Here is a 19,631-nt window from a genome sequence, read left to right on the forward strand (position 1 = left end):
TCGTTTTTGTTTTTTCTTTGCTGTATAAAACGAAACTTAAAAAGCGGAACTGTTCTGCTCACCCATTTGAAAAGATAGTTCTTCAATTTAGGATAAACCTGTAGACGTCTGTCGATACAGCTGTTGACATATATTATCAAAAGATCACGTAAGTTTTTCATTTATTTGTAGGGGTAGCCAATCTGTAAAAAATAATTAGACCCTGTTTTTTCTCATGAAATTGGGCACAATCTGAGAAATGAGATCTGCCATAAATGTAATTGCTGTGATGAAAAAGTATTTAGTAGGCCCTACTGAAACAGTTTGCCGTCTTTAGTGTTCTTGAGTAGATCAGAAACCATCAGGATACAGAAAATGCCAATTCCATACGAAAGTTTGCATGGCAGCCAATGCTCTCCAAACAAGGTAAGAAAGTCACCCTTTAATCCCAATTATAGCTGTTTTCTGGCGGGAACACTTGTTCATGCAGTTGCTTCTGTGTCTAGCGTGCAGGTGTTGTGACCATAGTTTTTGCAATGGGAGCTCTGACTGTACTGGGTGTCATACTAGCCGTGACTGTGTTGGAACGGCCCCAACCTGCTCACAACGGGACACTTCCCGCGTATAACGTGTCTGCTGAGAATGCTTCGACTGACCAATGCAGGTTAGCAACTTCTGATAACGACCAACGAGTTATTATACACAATAATCAATTGTAACCTATGTTTAAGACCCTTTGATAACACTCCTCCTAGTGTCCCCACCCAAACCCGACTCCTTGATCCACAGTTAGTTGGTGCTTTATCACTTCAGAATTATTCTAGTGGAGAGCATTCCCTTGGGTGTGACCTATGACGAGGACAACGTCACCTTTGGCGTCCCACTGGAACAAGCCTGGAACGACCTCATCTCCCTGGCCACTGAGCACGTCGAGGTGTCTTCCTTTTACTGGACCTTGACTGGTGAAGATGTTAACGTCAATTCCTCCTCTGAGCTACCTGTGAGTGATGCAAAGTATCTCTCATGTCCGTTATAACAACAATCTTGGCCTACGTTGAATATTTGAAACGCTATTTTTGACACAGGGTGTGGGTATTCTGGAGAGATTAAAAAAGTTGCCTAGGAGGAACGTGTCGGTGCGGGTGGTCACCAGTGAGCCCACTGTGCCGAACAACTCTACTGACCTCAATGTTCTGCGTGAGAACGGTGAGGTGTTTTAGTGCTATACGTGCCATCATGAATCGCTGAACGTGTAGGCTATAACATATCAATTAACCACACCTTTAACTTCTTGTTTTTCTGCAGGGGTGGAGGTAAAGAGGGTGGATTTTGGACGATTGACCAAGGGAGTTCTTCACAGCAAATTCTGGATAGTAGACAAACGTCATGTTTTTATTGGAAGTGCCAACATGGATTGGAGAGCCCTCACAGAGGTGACATGAAAGTTTTCAACCAAACACACACTCCGGATATTCTACTAAGAGTATTTTTAACCTCCATCTTGGAATTTTGAATCTAGGTTAAAGAATTGGGTGTGCTCATCTACAACTGCACCAGCCTAGCAAAGGACCTCCACAAGATTTTCCAGTCTTTCTGGGAGATGGGCGAATCCAACAGCTCCCTGCCTGAACCATGGCCCTTACGCTACGACACTGCCATTAACAAAGATCACCCCCTAGTGGTGGAAGATGGTAATGTTTCCAGCAGAATCTACCTCTCAGTGAGTTCCTGACGTTTATAGTCCTCACTTTCAGTAAAAATGTTCTTAGGAAATAAACTGCCTTATGTAGCATATTCACTGTAGCTATTTTATTCCTCTCTCTCTCTCTCTCTCTCTCTCTCTCAGGGTTCTCCTCCGTCATTCTGCCCCTCCTCCCGGACACTGGATCTCGAGGCCATCCTCTCGACCATCTCAGAAGCTGAGCGCTTTATCGATGTAGCCGTCATGGTGTATTCCCCAACCTCATGGCTGGAACATCACAGAAGGTGAGGCCATTATGCAAGGCACACGGATAGGCAGTAGATGACAAACTACCTACCTTATCTAGATTTTGAATATAGTACAGTTAATATACATGCATATAACAACAGTGAATAAAGGAGATTGTTCCTCCATAAGACATATTTTTTCATTCCATGAAAAACTTTATAAATTTGTGGGTGGTGATAAAAAGAAGTTAACGATACTGTGTCCAATTAACCAATTAACTTATGTAGAGTCTTGGGCTTACAAAATAGCATTTTAGTAGGAACGAATACACAGTCGTCCGACTGAAGTATATGTCAATTTCTGTCAAATGTAGACTTTAAAAGAAAGTCTACTGTGATAGATAAAGTTATTTTCATATATCATTTTGTCTTAGTTTAGACGCCCCTTGTAATCTTTTAACATTACATTGTTTCCGTGATCTGTGCTTAAACAGCTACTGGCCAGTCCTCGACAACGTCCTCAAACGGGCAGCGTTCGAGCGGGAGGTTAAGGTCCGGATGCTGATCAGCTGTGGGCGGGACTCCAACCCAGCCATGCTGCCTAACCTTCGATCCCTCGCTTCCTTTAATTACCCCCCCCAAAACATCCGTATCCTAGTGGTAAGATGCATTGCAATACCATATTTAAAATGATCTCCGCAGGATCCGGCCCTTCCTCACAAGGGAAGCAGCTCAGCTTCTAGTCCAATCACTGGTCATCTCCCGCCTCGACTACTGCAACTCGCTCCTGGCTGGACTCCCTGACTCTGCGATTAAACCCTTGCAGCGCATTCAGAATGCGGCAGCGCGCCTCGTGTTCAACCTACCAAAGTTCTCACATGTAACCCCCCTCTTCCGGGACCTCCAATGGCTCCCTGTAATAGCTCGCATCAGATTCAAGATGATGGTACTGGCATACAAGGCAGTCGATGGAACTGCCCCTGCCTACCTCCAAGCATTAGTAAAGCCACACACCCCAGCTCGATCCCTCCACTCAACTACCTCAGCTGGACGTCTGGTATCGCCATCGCTAAGAGCAAGCAAAGGTCGATCAGCGAAGTCACAACTTTTCTCTGTTTTGGGACCTCAGTGGTGGAACGAGCTCCCTACCGATGTCAGGATCGCAGAGTCGCTCACCAGCTTCCGCAAAAGACTCAAAACTCACCTGTTCAGAGTTCACCTCGACTCTGCATAGAAACCAATGCACAGCCACCAATGAATGTTGTACGTCCTGGCACTTGTACATTGCACTTATTCAAGGTACTTCATTGTGTAGCATCTACAGTAGCTGCTATCATTGCTTTACACGGGAATGGGTTAGCCTAGCGATTGTAATACTTGCACTTGGTTCTATGAACATCTTAACTGTATCGACAACGATATATTGTTTCACTTCTTATGACAAATGTACTTATTGTAACAAATGCACTTATTGTAAGTCACTTTGGATAAAAGCGTCTGCTAAATGCCCTAAATGTAAAATGTAAATGATCTCCCGCCAAAATATAGTTGGGGCTTTACACATTTTCTGATCTTTCTTTTTATTCCAGAGACTGTTTGTCGTACCTGTGGGAAACAACACGGATATTCCTTTTGCGAGAGTAAACCATAACAAATACATGGTCACGGATAAAGTATCATACATTGGTATGTACTCTTTTGCTTGAAAGGTTGCATTTCAAACTTTTGCCCATTCATTATTTAAAAAGAATGCTAATAAGCTTATGTGTTCTCCAGGTACTTCCAACTGGATGGAGGATTACTTTTCAAACACAGCAGGTGTCGGCCTGGTCGTTTCTGAACAGGCCCTAGACCCGCTTCAGAAGACCACAACACTGCATCACCAACTTAAGGCCGTCTTTAATAGGGACTGGAACTCTGAATTTGCTGTAGACCTTGATAACCTGGGCCATAATCCTGACTGTGCACTATCAAGCGCGTACAGATAACAAACTAGTTAGGACGGAATGGCCAGGCAAATTTCCAATTAATCAATGCTATATCCCATTCAAAATGTTATCACTATTATGATTGTGTTATCATGTTGATAGCTTAATCATGTCTAGAAATATTTTATGATGAGAGCTTTTAGGGAGATTAATATAGAACCGCAGGGCCGCTCCACCATAGTGTTGTTGTATTTTAAATCTTAAATGGCAACCTAAAATCCAATCATCTCTGCTGTATTTTAACATGTTAATGGTGGAGAGCATACATATAAGATTGTTTAGTGTGTGGTCATATAACCTACAACTTTATCACAGGAATTTAGACCTGGCTGTCTTTCTACTGATTTTCATGAGATAAAGTATATTTATGTTTAAATGTTTTTGTTTGTGTCCCATATGAGATATCTTGGTTTCACAGCCGTTAGACAATTTTAAATGGTCAAATGTTTATAAAGAAGCTGTTGGAGAACCTTATTCATTATTTTATTATTAAAATAATGACATCAGTTCCTCTGAGATCCAGAGGTGGCACTAAGGCAGCGTATAGATGATGTGGCGCATACTACTCATATCCGAGGAGAAGAAGAAAGGTCAGAGGGTACGGGGCGGAGCTTGCTGTTATAGTACGTGTGCTTCTGAGGAGTTAGCTTGTTTTCCAGTGGGCTATCGTTACGTTTGAAACCGCCTGTGAATCATGGTATTACTAGAAAACGACTCGGTATGTTGAACATCTTTCTCCCACTTTATTCATTGTCAAATGTCACTGTCCTGTTTTCGTCATAGATTGTCCTTATCGGTCCGATGTAGTAAATGCTATTGGTAGCTACTACGAATGGTGCTTGCTAACTAACATATGCATCACAAACCAACGCTCATCTGGTAGAATATTGTACAACTTATTGTTCCAACATATTGAACTAACATTATGTATTGCGAGTCTTATTTTAAGGTAAGATTACTCTTAAATGTCTAACATGTCCTGTACATATGGTGAAATATTCCTCACTAGAGACGAGTCATATTGGCTAATCTCTTTCATTTCTTAGTTATAAGTTCTGGTGCGGTATCTCATAATGAAACTAAGACTCAATGATAAAGGAATTAAGACCTCGTGATGTTTTGTTAAAAGGCTTATCCATTCGTGCATTATTTAATGATTTGATTCAAACACAATTGGTACAAATGGTGGTAATTCAATGTATTTATTGATGAGTACCAGGCCTCTTCTCACTGGATGCTTATCGGGCTCGTGTAGGGTTGCGCTTTTTAGCCCACCGTAACTATTTTTTTACTTCCTCAAGTTTCTGACGGAGCTCACACGGTTGTTCCAGAAATGTCGAAACTCTGGTAGCGTGGTAATCACATTAAAGAAGTGTAAGTACAGTGTTGCCCCGATGAAGCTTCTCATTTACTGATGAGTGAAACTGGCCTTAGCTTAACGTGTTTTAACTTACAGACGATGGGAGGACCAAACCAATTCCTAAAAAAGGACCGGCAGATTCGTTTGAACCAGCAGATAACAAGTGTCTTATCAGAGCCTCTGATGGAAAAAAGAAAATTAGCACAGTGGTAAGCCTAAGCTCCTTTAATCATGTAACCATCAACACACTGCTTAGTACATTGTATATTTAGTGTCCTGTTGAACAATTAAGGCTTAACAACTGAAGCAGACTCTCATTAGAATGTGGTACACTTTTTGTCGTTAATGATAAAGAGCTGTTTGGAAGTATGTAACAATATTTCTTGTCATTTTCAGGTCAATACCAAAGAAGTAATCAAATTTCAAATGGTAGGTATTTCTTATTGCCATCAGGGGGAAACACTTTATACCTTTCCTCTATGACTGCACCTCATTATAGTTGTATATTTTGAAAGTCTTCATATCTTTTCTTTTACATTTCCTGAATTCTTTTTTGGTATGCAAATTCTATCATTTCAATGGTTAACAAAGGGCTTTTGAATTTCAAAGCCCAACTTGCCTCCTTACGTGTCTTTCTTTCCACCCTCGGCAGGCGTACTCCAACCTCCTCAGAGCCCACATGGATGGACTTAAGAAGAAGGATAAGAAAAGCAAAAGCAAGAAAACTAAAGCCACCCAATGAGCAACAGACTCTACCTCTTTGTCTCTAGTCTGGCCGGTACCACCTGAAGGAGGAAGGAGGGGGGGCGATGGGCTCGCAGCGGGCCGGATTCATCTTTAGCCCCCTCTGGCGTCTCCCATTACCCTGATGGCTCAGAGGCCACCGTCGGTCCACCTAGTGACTGCTTTGAGCTCATGCCATCGTTTGCACGATAACGTCTTACTTCCGGCCATTCGGTGAAATGAAAAAAGCAGCAACGTAAGAGAAAAACATGGATGTCACAGTGAAAAGCTCTTGAGCCGAAACGCATCCGTGTGAGATCCAGGTTATCAACAGCCGTGTCAAATATGATGGGGCCACAGGGTTGATGCTTGATTGCCTTTCATAATGTTTTGTACAACTCTCAATTTGTAACGGCAGGATTTAATTTAATCCCTTGTAAAAAAACAAAACTATCACAAATAATTTAAACACTACCGATGCCATGAGACTGTTTATTTTAACATGAAATACCTTTTGTTTCATGTTTGAGACCAAGGTATATCTTCCCTTTTTTTAAAGGTGTATTTTATTTCTTTTTTTTTGGCCAGTTAACTATCGGTAGAGCAACCCTATTCACTTTGCCCTGGTAAATTGAAATATGTATATAGGAAAGCGATTTGTAATGAGGCTATCATAGAGTTAATTTGGTGCGGAAACAGCTCTATAAAGTACATTTACTGAAAATGGCGTCTAACTTGTGCACAGTCATTGAATTTTACGACATTTCTGTTTCAAACTCATTTGAAAAGTGGCCATACGTTTTGTTGGTGCAAGTGCAACTCCCATTCTCCATAAAAGTTGTGTGCAAAAGTATTAACTGAAGAGGAGTAAAGTGTTCTAGGTTGAACAAGACATCTTCATGGTGTACTTCTAACAATGATGGCGATGTCAATTCATGTAACCACAACAGTGCTTCTTCTGAAAAGTCCTTTTACTGTATGACTTGGCGGTTGGCTTCATAAGGCCGTGTTCCTCTTGTCTGGCCGCTCCTTTGGGGAGGTGAAGTCCTGCTGATGGCGCATTCTTTCCTCTTCCTGGTATCCTTGTTTCATTAAGCCGGTCACGTACAGAAACATGGTCTGAAATGCATAAAATGGCTGCCAATTAGTCCGGGGCACATGCATTATTCAAATGACGTTTCATGCCAACAGCATTTGTTCAAAACCCAATTTACAGATAATATGCTTGCTGCTAGATTTCATAAACTAATACATGAGAATGTTTACAAGTACAACATATATTAGCAAATAATCTGATACGCATCGAATCATTTTACTTACAATTATCCAGAGTATCGATGTTGAGACTGCATCTCATTCGGTACTTCCCTAGTTCCATGAATTGTCAGTTTCTACACAGTCTTGTGTTCCTCTTGATGTGTCCTAAGCCTTACCAATATTCAGAAACATGAACTGTTGGGGACATCACCTGGTCTGAGTGGATGATGACACACTCACCTTCCAGGCCTCCTCCAAGTCAGGGGTCCACTGCTCCTTCAGAATAGGCCGGACAGCGCAGATGAATTCTGCCCCTACATACTAAATATAACAGACATGGGTAAACATGATAAAAACTGAAGTGTGACTTCCATGTGTGAAAGGCTGAGGATATCTGTCCAGTAAATATGGGGGCAATTAGGCCAAGACCACCCACAGTTTGTAGAATAACATTTCGTTCTGTACTAACACACCGGGCATGACCTTTATTTAGAAATAGAACAACAGGATGAAATAAATTATGCCACAAAAAGGACTGACTAATGGTAGGTTTAAATGTAAACAGATGAATAGAAATACCATGAGTGACTTCCTCTGTAAAGACGAGTATAGTATCAGGGTCTTACGCTGTAGTATTTGGGTGGGGCGTTGTACCGGTAATGGCTCTTTCCAAGCTCAATGGCCAACGCCTCCAGTCGCTCCAGCTGGTCCAGACGCGCCACACTCTTCTCAATGAATGACATCACTCTGGAAGACATGTTGAATGAGAGTTCAGGGTTGAGCTGAACGAATGAACTCCCCTTAGCTGGCAGCTTATCTTGCCAGATGAGGACCAATCCCACCTACCTTTTGTGATGCGATGGATATTAATGGCAGGAATTATAGTACAAATACCGTTTTTGGTGTAGGCTACTAGAGGATGCAGAACACTATTATTTGCCAACCTCCTTAGCCTACAGCCTTGTCACAATTACTTTCACTTATCTTTTCACTTATCACTTCAACCGTGGGGCCGACATGCAGATGGGGACACAGGAAATGTAAAATAAAAAATTGGGGGGTTTTAGGGTTTTGGCTTAAAGTTTGGTTCCCATGAAAACATTAACCTGGCTCTCAATGTGCGGCCCGCGGGCCAATGGCGGCCTGCAGAAACATTCCTGGCAGCCCGCAATGACATACAGATTTAAGTAAATAAGTATTTTTTTTATATCAATATTAATTTAAACCAAAATAAATAAATATAAAGAGAAAAGTCGACTCTCTCTAGCTTTCAATTAAATCCTGTTACATTTGTTAGTTTTAATCCGATTGTACATTACATTGAAAGGATGAACCTCAGTTTCGCGATTTAGACCTCACTTGACTTCACTGCCAGAGGTCCACGGTGCAATGTTTTTTTTCACCACTGGGATGATGACGGCGTCTCCCGTCTAATTTTTTTCCTCAGTCAAATTCTGGGTTCCTAAATTTGCCCTCAGCTGTCAAAACTTTGAGAACCCCTGCTTTAAAGGTTGCCAAAAAACGATCTTAGGATGACCTCGGAGGGGCATACTGACTGACTGGACACACTGGTCGGCAGGGAACTAGATGGGAATTAGAATTTCATAGGACTTTGTTGATTGGCTAGTTCAGATCAGAATGGGAGAGATTGCTGATTTGGCATACCTGCCTAATACAATATATACATTTCAGCACGTTATATGCATTTTCAGCTTGATTTCAATTATTGATAGGGAGCAATCACTGGTTTCTCGAGAACAAATTGTTTTGTTCCGTTGTCGTTTAAATGTTAGAGACGGTACTGCACTCATCCCTGATAATTAAATTAATTAATCAGCCAGACAATGGCGCTGTGTTCCCTCTGTGTGCGTCTCAAGGGCCATTTGGCCCCATCTTGAACTGCTAAAACGTGCACCAGGCTTCAGGCATCTGTAATGTCACGGCAGTCTCTCAACCTCAGAGTGCCCCGGCCCTAATTGGTTCTGTTGGCCCCCGTGTGGAGAGCGACATAAAAGGCGCCAAAGTAAGAGTAAGGGGGCCCCGAGAAAAATCGAATGAGCTGCAGCAGACCGGCCCTCGAGTAGGACGAGGGATCTGCTGTTTTAATTCAAGGATTTCGTTGTTTTTTATTCATTTTGTGTCACATGGTGGTGAGGGCAGTGTACTGGAAAAGGTGGGGGTTGGAGATCTGTGCAAGTTATTGTTGAAGGTTAATAGAATTACCTTGTGTTATTAATATTTGTATTATCCCACATACAAAAAGAAAATACATTCTTATATTTTTTCCTATTTTGCTGATTAAATGTGGAATCTATATTATTTTTGTATATCACTGTGCTTTAGAAAGATATTGTTGCATTGATACTATGCTTATTTTATTTTGCATTACAAAACCTTTGACAATAGACCCTCACATTACATTATATCTAAATGTTTTTTTTTACATGATTAAAATGTCATGAAGACAATACATTAGAGAGGTCAAACATTGCAATTCAACGTGTGTGTGTGTGTGTGCGTGTGCGTGCGTGCGTGCGTGCTCTCTCACTCACCGCAGCCCATGAGCCCTCAGCTCCCGGCTGTTCCTCAGCCTCTCCAGGTCCTCCACATCTCGGAATAGGAAGAAGACATCCTTGCACTCAGGATGGGTCTCAAACAGCCTGTTCCCAAGACAACCGTAAGCAGATGTCTGTGAGCCACCAAGTGTGCTGTTCATGAGGGCTGCCTAACCAGGATGACATTATTTCCCACACCACAGTTAGGAGTCCACAAAGTTTGTCCCAACAGTGTAATTCGTTTTGTCCTAAACAAATGACACGCATTTAAATTCCTCCTCCTGGTGATTTCAGGTCACCTCAAGTCGAGACAATGTTTCAGCCATCTCTCTCTCCCTCTCCCTCTCCCTCTCTCTCTCCCTCTCCCTCTCTCCCTCTCCCTCTCTCTCTCTCTCTCTCCTCCAGGTGAACTTTAGCTTAATCAACCCGCTGTAACGAGCCTCAATGTACAGAGGAACCTTGTTGGCCCCCCACCTCCCTCCAGCACAGGAGGGCATGATTGCTGCGAATATAGCCTCTCCACTCCACGTAGCTGATGAGCATGTTGCGCTCCCTGCTAGGTGCTAATGGTGCCAAGACGACACCGCCGCCGCCCCGCCGCGAGGTGCACTGAGTCAGATAGAATGAGCAAGTAGCACCCTTAATCACATCCCGATTCGTTACACCTGGGTTGAGCTGAGCTATGTGATGAATTTAACGTCCACAGCTGTTGTGATTCACCCACAGCCTCTGACACAACCAGGCCCCGTTGTTGAGCGATAAAATTAATTCAAGGTTTTCTATTTCATTGTTTGTCGTCCTAAAGGCTTATAGGTCTACTGGGGGGTGTGCTCACCTTTACTTGGGCTCTTTATCAGAACAGGTTTGTATAACGTGGGTGAGTATGTGAAAACTGGGCCTGGAGATAGTGCAGTTGAGAAAGGAACAGGTTGTTTCCATTGGGAATGAGTGTGAGGACCATGGGCAGTGTTGCCAATGGCTGGTCTTGGACCAGTTATTTGTTTTCAAATGAGAACTAGGTGTGTAATGTGTATGTGTTGTAATTGGGTGAGGATGGATAGTTTAAGCAGCCTCACCTGGCTCAATCCAGACTGATTGGAGTCTGGAGGCTGCACACCAGCCATCACCACACGCACTTATTGCAGCATGTTACGCTTCCTGCTCTATGTCATTATACTCAGATTATGCAATAAAACTGGTCTTCCACCTGTGCCCTTGTTATGGAGGTGCCCAGTACAAGCCACCTAGGTGGAGTGAGGCAGTCACCTAGCTGGTGTGTAGCATGGGCATTGTTACAATGATGTAACTGCAAGAAAATAAATGAATCAAGATATTTGTGATTTAACAGGTGATGCTAAAGATTACCCGCAGTGTTATTGTTGCAGAAAGGATATAAAAAATCCTGATAATCTGGAAATGTCTTGGTCTTGAAGTGATTAGGCCATTACTATGCAAGATCATAAAGAGTAATGTCTGCTGTATGTTTCAAATCTAATCTTGCAGATTGTCTTACTCTCATGAATGAGTGTACTTTGATTATAGCAAGGCTAATGGCATTGTATATATTTTCATTATTTGACAGTGTAGCCAAACATGAGTTTATGACAATTGATACAAAGTTTGTACTTTCACAGTGCAATTGCCAATGGTGCAGTCAATTGGCCCGTGGGCTAATAAGAATTTGTTTGAATGGATGCTATTTCAGAGGGAAAACGATTCCATAATTCCCCACAAGCTAATGCGCCAGCCAGTTGATTCAGGGGAAAGGTTGCTGTAATCAGCCGCACACATCCGACCCAATGCTTTGTCTGAACCATTTTATTAATTCATGTTTATCTGTCGTGTTTGAGAAATTGCTTCCGTAATTTACGAACCATTTAAACGAATAGGACCCTCAGGGAGTAAAATGGCTTGGTCGGGTCGGCCAACACAAAAACCAAAGCCAGTGTCAGTGTACAGTAAGCAAGGGATATCTATTCAAGAGATGTTTTCACGGCCATGGGGCCTGAGTCGGCCCCCTTTTCTCAAGGGAGGCTCGGGGCCCTGAGGTTCAAGGCTAGCACGCTAAGGTCAATCTCCTCAACTGTCTGGATAACCCCCCAGGGCAACATCGCAGAGCGATAACAGGGGTTATCGCTCTGCCTGAGCCCCATGCTCCCTCAAACACCGGAAGCCCATAGGTCTGCCTCCATCAACAGCAGCACTACCTCTATGGGGAGGTATACTTTTATTATATCATTCATATCATAATATATTATTTCAGATACGTTTCAGAATACTGGTTATATGCCATGAAGCATGTTGGTGCTATTGCACATATCGCTTTGTGATGTGTGAAATATGTAAATCGCCTCACTGCAAAGATGAGAGGGGATGAGGGAGAGAAGAACACAGGAATAAATCAATTTTCTGACCTTTAGTCGGAGTACCAAGTCGGTAGGATAGATGGATGTTGAACTTCCAAGAATGTGTAGGCCTACTACGGTCAATTCAATATTAAGTTGAAATGCAATTGACACCATCCCGATTCATCTGCAGATATTTATATCGGACACAACACCGTCTCGTGTCCTTTGGCGGTTGGAAATCCAATCACCAATTAAGAGGTCCTGGAAGACGTCTGCTTTTCTGAGCTTCACTGCGGATAATGACTAAAAGTAAACATTCAGAAGGTTGTCTTTAGGAAATTAAACTAAGAGGAACGTTTAAATAGTTGTCTCAAAATTTCGGGATCATCTTTGAGTCAATGAATAATAGCATTTCATTTCGTGAGGAGAAAGAAATATTGTTGGAGCATTATAACGCGATTTTGGTGAATTCTGGCTGCGGATACCCTTGTTTTATTTTGTATCTACATCTGCCAAGTTCAGACATTGAATAGGATATATGAACGTATCTCACCTGACGAACATGATAATTCCAACTTTCGCAATGTCGTCCCGGATAACTTTCCATGACTCTTTGATCATCTGGATCTGATAGTCGCTGAGATGTGGTAGTCCAACGTCGGCGTTCCCGTCTCCACCTGACTTGGGTGTCACGCCTGATATTGCGCATCCCATTTTGATCGAGGATTTAAACGATAATTTCGCGCCCATCCAAATAGAGGTAAGCCTGATTTATTCAGTGCGTGCTAGAGAGGGGATGTTTGATCATGGGCATCGGGTTGAATCTCTGGGCTCTTGTGCGCGCTAGGCAGGAGAACTCCGTTTCCAGGCATGAGTGGATTCATGTGAGCGCATTGAGAGCGCGTAAAGCGGGGCACCAAATGGCCAGTTCAAGTGGGGGGCGGGGCAATAGTCCCCTTTTAAGACATGTAAGATACACTAAATAAACACTTGTAAAATGAAAAAAATTATATAGTAACCCAGCAAACGCCAAGGCTCAACAGATTAGATGGATGATTCAAATAGGCCTTTGTACAAGGTTAAATCTATAACACCTAGTTTTCATACTTGAATAGAGGAGTTGGATATAGTGAAATGCATCAACTGTACATCATGACATGATATTACCTGTTACATTACATAAAAGATATGCAATGGGCGTGTAGTGTTCATAAGAGGCTGTAATACTTCTATATAAAGTGCTTTGTGGATAAACTATATTGTTTGAGTGCAACAAATCAAGTAATTTGTTGAGTATAAATTGTCAAGTATTTATCCCAGATTTTGTTTTCATTCAATGCATTTTATGAGTTGATGAAAAGAAAAAGCAACTTCGCAGTTTCAATTTTTAAAATGATAACTTTTCGTTTAAAGTATACATCTTCATAAATAACATGGCAACAATATACAAGTCATTGAGGCTCAAGAGCTCCAGTGAGGATATGGAAACAGTCCTGGTAAAAGGAGCTTAACGTCTGAGGCAAATACGTCTGTAGAATGTCTGTCCGTCCCCTGTCCCCCCCACCTGTGCTGAGCTGCTGTAATGATACTCGACTACACTTCGACTACAGTAGTTACATGGCCAGGGGATCAGTCTCTCTTTGTTTTCGTAGAATGGTATAATTAAAGCATACTCAGCATGAAATCCCCTTCGATTATATCCATAACATTAGACTTACTGTAATAATACAAGTGAGATTATGCTTTTCAACAACCCTGCAATGTACTGAACATTACTTTCAATTTGTACGGCAAACAACATGACTTTATATAAAGATTGCATTTTACAGTGTATGCAAAAACCTGAAGGTAAATATAGCATTTACACAATGTCAAGGAAAATATACATACGGCTGTTTGTAGCAGTGCACCAATTAACAAAATATCCCTTTTATATTACATTTTGGTGATAGCAAAAATAAAAAAAACTCACCCAGTGTCCACTATAGGAACTTGACAACGATTGACTGTGCAGTACAAAATCGAATTCCATGACAAAAAGTGAAAAATGGCAGATTAAGGCACATAACGTCTGCATGATTGTCCCATGGTTGTCAACAGAAGGTAAGCATTGCTGCAAGATAGTCCTTAGACACAAACAAAGAAAACAGGGCTCACGAGCCGGAACCTAAGCTCTGAAACTTCTCCCGCAGGTTCCTCACGATCCTGCTCTCCGTCTTCTTGTTCGCGCGCAGGGCTCCGGGCCTCTTGAAGACGCTGTGCTGGGCTTCCTTGAGACAGACGTCACTTCCTGCGGCCGTCCCTTCCTTGACCTTGTGTTGGGCGGGCAGCGTCCCGTGGCCGGGCCTCACCGGGTCCTGGAGGTTCTGCAGCTCGTGGAGGGGCCGGCTGGCCGCCGCCGGCACGCTGTCCAGGGAGCCCCACCTGCACAGCAGGCGGGGCCCTGGCTGGAACCCCCCGTCCTCCCTCGTGGGACTCCCCCTCCGCTGCGCCCCCCCGCCCCACTGGCTCTCGGCCGAGTCCCAGGGCGGGCGATGAGTTAGAGGCTGTATGGCTGTAGGGTTCCATGGCGGCCTCCCCGGCCCGCCGGTGCAGAGCTCCAGCATCCTCTCTGGGACCGAGCAGCTGCGGCCCACCGGCGGGTGGCCGGCCCCCGGCCCTGAGTGGGGGCCGGTGTACCTGGAGCACAGCTGGTGCACGTCGGGCCAGCGGAAGGGCTCCGAGTCCACGGGGCTGCTGGGGAGGCTGGGGGCGCAGGAGGGGGAGGAGGGCGTGGCCTGAGGGGTGGTGGCCCTGGAGCTGGGGCCCGGGGATGGGTCGGCGGGTGGGGTCGGGGGTTCACCGACGGCGTTTACCTGATCGCAAGTGTTCAAGGGATAGGTCAGGGTGTGTTCACCTGCATTCATACGCAGGAGGAGAAACCACATGCAACGAAAAGACAGAACAAAGACACAGTTGGACATTGCCCTCCATGGAATATCTATACCTGTGTTGTTACACACGTCAACGTGCATGATAGGTGCGTTAGAGATGCCAAAATGGTAGCTCCTCCTTGGGTAAACCCTTACTTACCGTTTTCCCAGGACGGCATGCTCTCCTCGTGGACAGCGGGCATGCTCTTGAGGCCGTGTGGGTTTTCAGAGTCTCGGTTCCTCGGCCTGATTAAAGGCCTGTTGTTCTTGATGCGCTGGCTGTACTGTCGTGCCAGCTGGAACACCTTGTTCTTCATCTTCCCCATGTCCTGCAGGATCTGGTCGTCCTCCACGCCCGATCGAAGGCTAATGATCCTGGGCAGCGGGGCACGGGCCACCCTGCCGTTCCCGCCGCACCGGGGGGCTGTACTCAGCCAGGGGTCCTCCGCGTACTCACCCTCACTTCCTGTGAGGGGTGACGTGGTCGCCGATGTGGAAGAGTGTTCAGAGAGAAGCTCCGCTTCACATTCCTCCAATATGTGCAGTGTTCGTTCCCTGGTGCATCCACCCAGCGTGTCTGATCTCATGTGGCAGGAGATCCGACTCTCTGATCCGGGATCGGGACTAATCCCCTCGTCGCTGGGATCAATGACTGGCAGCTCCTCGGGGCAGCCGTTCATCCCATACTCCATGGCGTTCCACATCTTGAGCATGTCCGAGGACGGTCTGAAGCCCTCGTCGGCCGCCGAGGCGTCACCGACGCTCGGGGGCAAAGGTCTGGCCTCGACCGACCTCAGGCGTTGAGGTTTGGCGGCGGGCTCGGCGCCGTGATTCTTCTCCAAGCCCGGGAGGTTGAACACGGCCCAGGACGTGGGCCGGCTGGGGGAAGAGCCTTTCCTGTGCACGGGGGCGGGGGCGGGGTCGGCCTGCGGGGTGCTGTTGAGCTGTTTGCTCAGGTGCCTGACCAGCCCGGCCGGGATGTAGGAGAGGCTCTCCCGCCGCTTGATGCCGGCGCTGGCGTCCTGGTTCTCGTAGTACCTCCTGATCTTGTGGATGAGCAGGCGGTCCTGCTTGGAGAGAGTTGACCGGCGCTCCACGTCGTCCAGGGAGTCCTCCGGCGCCGCCGCCGCCGCCGCCGCCGCTTCCTGCGCGGCGGGCGTGGCGGGTCGGCTGGCCTCAGCATCCTGCCGCGGCTCTGGGGACGCGTTGTCCGACGTGTCCGCCGCTTCCTCCCGGAGCTCCGAGCAAAAGGAGGATTCGTCCGAGGGCCGGGGGCCCTCCGGCGGGGGCGAGGGGCCAGCCGTGCGTTGAGGGTCCTCCGAAACGACCAAACTGCTCCTCCTGGACCCGCTGCTGGTGAGGTGCTCGGCGATCACGCCGGCCCCATCCGACACCGACAAAGGCAGGATGCTCTCGCGCCCGAAGGGCATCTCCTCGTCTTCCTCCGAGTATTCCCCGAAGCTCAGAATGCTGCTGTCTCCGGGCTGGAGGAGACAAGAGCTGTCGCTCTCCGCCGCCGTCTCCTCTCCATTCTCCACAGACACCTCTAGGTGTTCTTGGATGTCGGGTACAGGATCCGGGTTCTCCTCAGACAGAGTGGCGGAGGTGGGAGACTCGGGTAAGTGGGAGTGGTTCACCTCCATGAGCATGCTGTCCACCTCTGGTTCCTCCTCACGACGTGGAGAGGAGACCTCCTCCACGTTTACCTGAGGAATGGCATTGGAAATGATCTGTAAGAAGCATCAATTGTTCTGCACATGCTATTCAGCAGGATGGACCATACATACAATATAAAGAATGTGGAATTCGGAAGCCAGTTAATGAAATACCTCCTACTATGAAAAGTATGGCAACATTAAAAGAGACATTCTGAGTAAATTAAGCTTTATCATGAGACATCAACAAGTTAGATACAATCATCTTAAACACTTTCAATGAGCCAAGCCATTGTTTTGTTTTTTAAATACATAAGGACTCTCAAAAAGCAAAACTAAACAGGGTTTATATAATTATATACATGCACAGAGGTTTTCCAACAGTTATTTTCGTTCCAGATGTTTGGTGGGTTCTCGTATGAGATACGGGTGTGTGTTCTGGTATGAGGTATGTATGTGTGTGCTTTTGCGTGTATATGTTCCTGAATGAGGTGTGCGTGGGTATGTGTGTGTGTGTTCTGGTATGAGCTATGTGTGTCCTAGTATGAGGTGTGCGTGTGTGTGTGCGTTCTGGTATGAGGCGTGTGTGTCTGTGCTTGTGCCTGTATGTGTTTTGCTATGAGGTGTGCATGTGTGTGTGTGTGTTCTGGAATGAGGCGTGTGTGTGTGTGCTTGTGCCTGTATGTGTTTTGGTATGAGGTGCCTGTGTGCGTGATCTGGTATGAGGCGTATGTGCTTGTGTGTGTGTTCTGGAACAGTTTCAAACAGCAGGCTTGAGACGATAATCATACCCCTAATTCATTTAAGGAATGTCTATGCAACAGGCAAAGTATTTTGACAAGATTTATGAGAACAAGGTCCTGCACCCGAACATCAAGCCCAACCTTTTTTCTGTGGATGTACTGACCCCTGGCCAACACCCAGCAACAGGGCCGTTTTCATTTTTCACAGCCTAACTCAAGTAATTAATATACCAAGGACCAACACAGCCTGCGGCGTTGTTTTGACAAAGATAGGCTCTGAAGGGATACATTAACAAGGCTTTGTTAAATCACAGGAACTTCCGCTCCCTTCTATAAAGCCTGCATTCAGAGGAATCAGAGGGATACGGTAGTTTAGGAATAATATCACACCGGCAGGATGTCTTTTAATGTATAACACAGCAATTAACCCAGACGAGAAACTGCACAACCCTGAAAGGCATGTCACACTAATTAGGGAATGTGTGTTACCAATTAAAAAAACGTCTTGCGATTCTTAATGCAACACGTGCCAACAGACCAGCCTACACGATCATTGGCTGTTTTATTTTATTATTTTTTTTTTTATTTAGGGAGAAACATTAACATGAACACAACGAGAGGAGGTAAAGTACCTGGGCATAGTAAACGTCGTCCTCCGCCTTCTCACTGGGGACATCCTGAGTGGAGGTCTCCAGCACATCGCCCGTGTGAGAGTCCTGCTCTTCTGCCGCATCCATGTTCTCAGCATCCATGTTCTGAACATCCTGGAAGAGCAGAAGACACCAGATGAAGGAACAGCACCGCAGGGTGTACCAAAGGCTCCCTCAAGGTATTCTTTTTTAAATGCATTCAAAATTGCATTCGACGATAACTGCTATGGGATGTTGGCGATCAAAGCAAAACTGTATTGCATGCATTCGAAAAAACAAGGAATAATACAATCCCCCTTGACAAAGTATTTTTTTTACAATGGAAAAAAAAAAAAGGGAAATATGATTAGTAAATGCAATTATCAAAGGCCACAGCACTGGCCATTAGAATAACTGTTTAATTAGATGGTGACATTAACCTTTGAAGTCAAACATGATTTGTGGGAGCACATTAGGCCACAGCTTCTAATGCAAACACTCATATGCATCCAATAACATTGGTGAAGGATTTCACATTAGACTGGAACTGGAACTAACCATGCACAAGACACCACTCATCGCTATCATCTTTACTAATTATACATGCATCAAAACACCAACCCATGCTCCGGACTACAGAAAACACTCAAACTGGCGCTCTGTACAGGCATGGCAGAGGTCATCCGAGACCCATCCCCACCGTGGAGAGAACCCACTCTGGGAGAGTGTCCGCCACACATGCACTAGCGGCGGGATGAGTACGTTTGTGGGAGCATGCCACGTGCACGGCGGCCATGGTAGCGAGGGTTAGTGGGCCGTCGGCAAGCCGGTGGAATGGAGCAGGAAAGTGGAAACCCGTGGGTGGCAGAGAGCCTCACCGTTGTGAAGGGAGCAGAAAGCAAAGCCCTCGCCCTATAGTGCCAGCAGGAGATGGCTGCCATCATGGAGCTCGCAAAGTCGGCTACCTGGTCGTCTCCCATCAGTATATCCTCCTTGTAACAATCCCCCTCCTCCTCCTCCACCACCTCCACCTCCTCCTCCTCCCGCTGACGCTGTGCCTTCTCCTCCAGCCCTCCCTCGCTGGGCGCTGAGCCCAGTTTAGGATCAACGTCACTAGGACACAGCTGCTCCAGAGAGTGCCTTTTGGGGCTGTGCTCCTCAACATCCTCCTCCTCCACACCAGGGCCCTCAGCCTGGGGCTCGCCTACACTGGAGGCCAGCGTACTGACACTAGAAGCAGGCTGCAGGGAGCACAAGTCCCCGAGCAGGGCGCCCTCACTGTCTGCGTGCTGTAGCGTGAAGTCAGATGTGTTATTGCAAGGTGCAGAGCTACTGTAGCCATACTCTGATTTTGACTGCAAGGCATGGACGATATAGAATAAGGAATACGATGCTGAACATAGGTTGAGAAACTATAATACGATACATCACAAGTTAAACTAAACCACAGATTGTCTACTGATTGTTGGGCCCTCGTAAATATTCTTTTAACAGACAAGAAAAAAGGAATACTTAGGGAACAGAAAAGAAAGCCATTTGCATTGTTATTTGGT

The 19,631-nt window shown here is 45.4% G+C and overlaps 4 protein-coding genes across 6 annotated transcripts in view; 2 read left to right on the plus strand and 2 right to left on the minus strand.

The window, feature by feature from the left end:
* The first annotated feature begins 35 nt into the window (after positions 1 to 35).
* Positions 36 to 4,241, plus strand: pld4 (phospholipase D family member 4). Of its 3 annotated transcripts, none has more exons than XM_079752143.1 (11): positions 36 to 148; positions 317 to 405; positions 486 to 643; positions 793 to 979; positions 1,065 to 1,185; positions 1,285 to 1,412; positions 1,499 to 1,699; positions 1,826 to 1,965; positions 2,403 to 2,568; positions 3,498 to 3,594; positions 3,685 to 4,241. In XM_079752143.1, exons 2-11 carry the CDS (start codon positions 355 to 357, stop codon positions 3,894 to 3,896), a joined length of 1,461 nt encoding a protein of 486 aa, XP_079608269.1. In that variant the 5' UTR covers positions 36 to 148; positions 317 to 354; the 3' UTR covers positions 3,897 to 4,241. The 3 variants fall into 3 exon arrangements, with proteins under 3 accessions (XP_079608269.1, XP_079608271.1, XP_079608270.1); XM_079752145.1 differs by having other exon boundaries at positions 493 to 643; XM_079752144.1 differs by having other exon boundaries at positions 94 to 405.
* A 252-nt stretch (positions 4,242 to 4,493) lies between these two features.
* On the plus strand, positions 4,494 to 6,703 carry srp14 (signal recognition particle 14). The gene is made up of 5 exons (XM_079752153.1): positions 4,494 to 4,614; positions 5,198 to 5,270; positions 5,353 to 5,465; positions 5,653 to 5,685; positions 5,909 to 6,703. The coding sequence occupies exons 1-5, from the start codon at positions 4,591 to 4,593 to the stop codon at positions 5,996 to 5,998; spliced, it is 333 nt and encodes a 110-aa protein (XP_079608279.1). The 5' UTR covers positions 4,494 to 4,590; the 3' UTR covers positions 5,999 to 6,703.
* A 272-nt stretch (positions 6,704 to 6,975) lies between these two features.
* Positions 6,976 to 12,889, minus strand: xgb (x globin; the record flags this gene model as incomplete). Its single annotated transcript, XM_079752151.1, has 5 exons — positions 6,976 to 7,098; positions 7,477 to 7,557; positions 7,863 to 7,983; positions 9,789 to 9,896; positions 12,693 to 12,889. The coding sequence occupies 5 exons, from the start codon at positions 12,887 to 12,889 to the stop codon at positions 6,976 to 6,978; spliced, it is 630 nt and encodes a 209-aa protein (XP_079608277.1).
* Positions 12,890 to 13,524: 635 nt separating this feature from the next.
* Positions 13,525 to 19,631, minus strand: part of LOC307086817 (pleckstrin homology domain-containing family G member 3-like) — a 33,348-nt gene continuing 27,241 nt past the window's right edge. Inside the window, exons 16-19 of the mRNA XM_079752154.1 lie at positions 18,957 to 19,367; positions 18,082 to 18,213; positions 15,212 to 16,757; positions 13,525 to 15,035 (exon numbers count right to left, since the gene is read on the minus strand). Of these exons, the coding sequence (XP_079608280.1) occupies positions 14,293 to 15,035; positions 15,212 to 16,757; positions 18,082 to 18,213; positions 18,957 to 19,367 (2,832 nt within the window). The 3' untranslated portion in view covers positions 13,525 to 14,292. The remainder of the gene's footprint in view (positions 15,036 to 15,211; positions 16,758 to 18,081; positions 18,214 to 18,956; positions 19,368 to 19,631) is intronic.

Source organism: Pollachius pollachius (genome assembly GCF_949987615.1).
Source record: "Pollachius pollachius genome assembly, chromosome: 15".
Taxonomy (NCBI): Eukaryota; Metazoa; Chordata; class Actinopteri; order Gadiformes; family Gadidae; genus Pollachius; species Pollachius pollachius.

Coding starts and splice junctions, on each gene's coding strand:
- pld4 (XM_079752143.1), top strand. CDS start 355: ATGCCAATTCCATACGAAAGTTTGCATGGCAGCCAATGCTCTCCAAAC. Junction 406..485: donor GCCAATGCTCTCCAAACAAG/GTAAGAAAGTCA, acceptor TTCTGTGTCTAG/CGTGCAGGTGTTGTGACCAT. Junction 2,569..3,497: donor AAAACATCCGTATCCTAGTG/GTAAGATGCATT, acceptor TTTTTATTCCAG/AGACTGTTTGTCGTACCTGT.
- srp14 (XM_079752153.1), top strand. CDS start 4,591: ATGGTATTACTAGAAAACGACTCG. Junction 4,615..5,197: donor TATTACTAGAAAACGACTCG/GTATGTTGAACA, acceptor TACTTCCTCAAG/TTTCTGACGGAGCTCACACG. Junction 5,271..5,352: donor GGTAATCACATTAAAGAAGT/GTAAGTACAGTG, acceptor TTTAACTTACAG/ACGATGGGAGGACCAAACCA.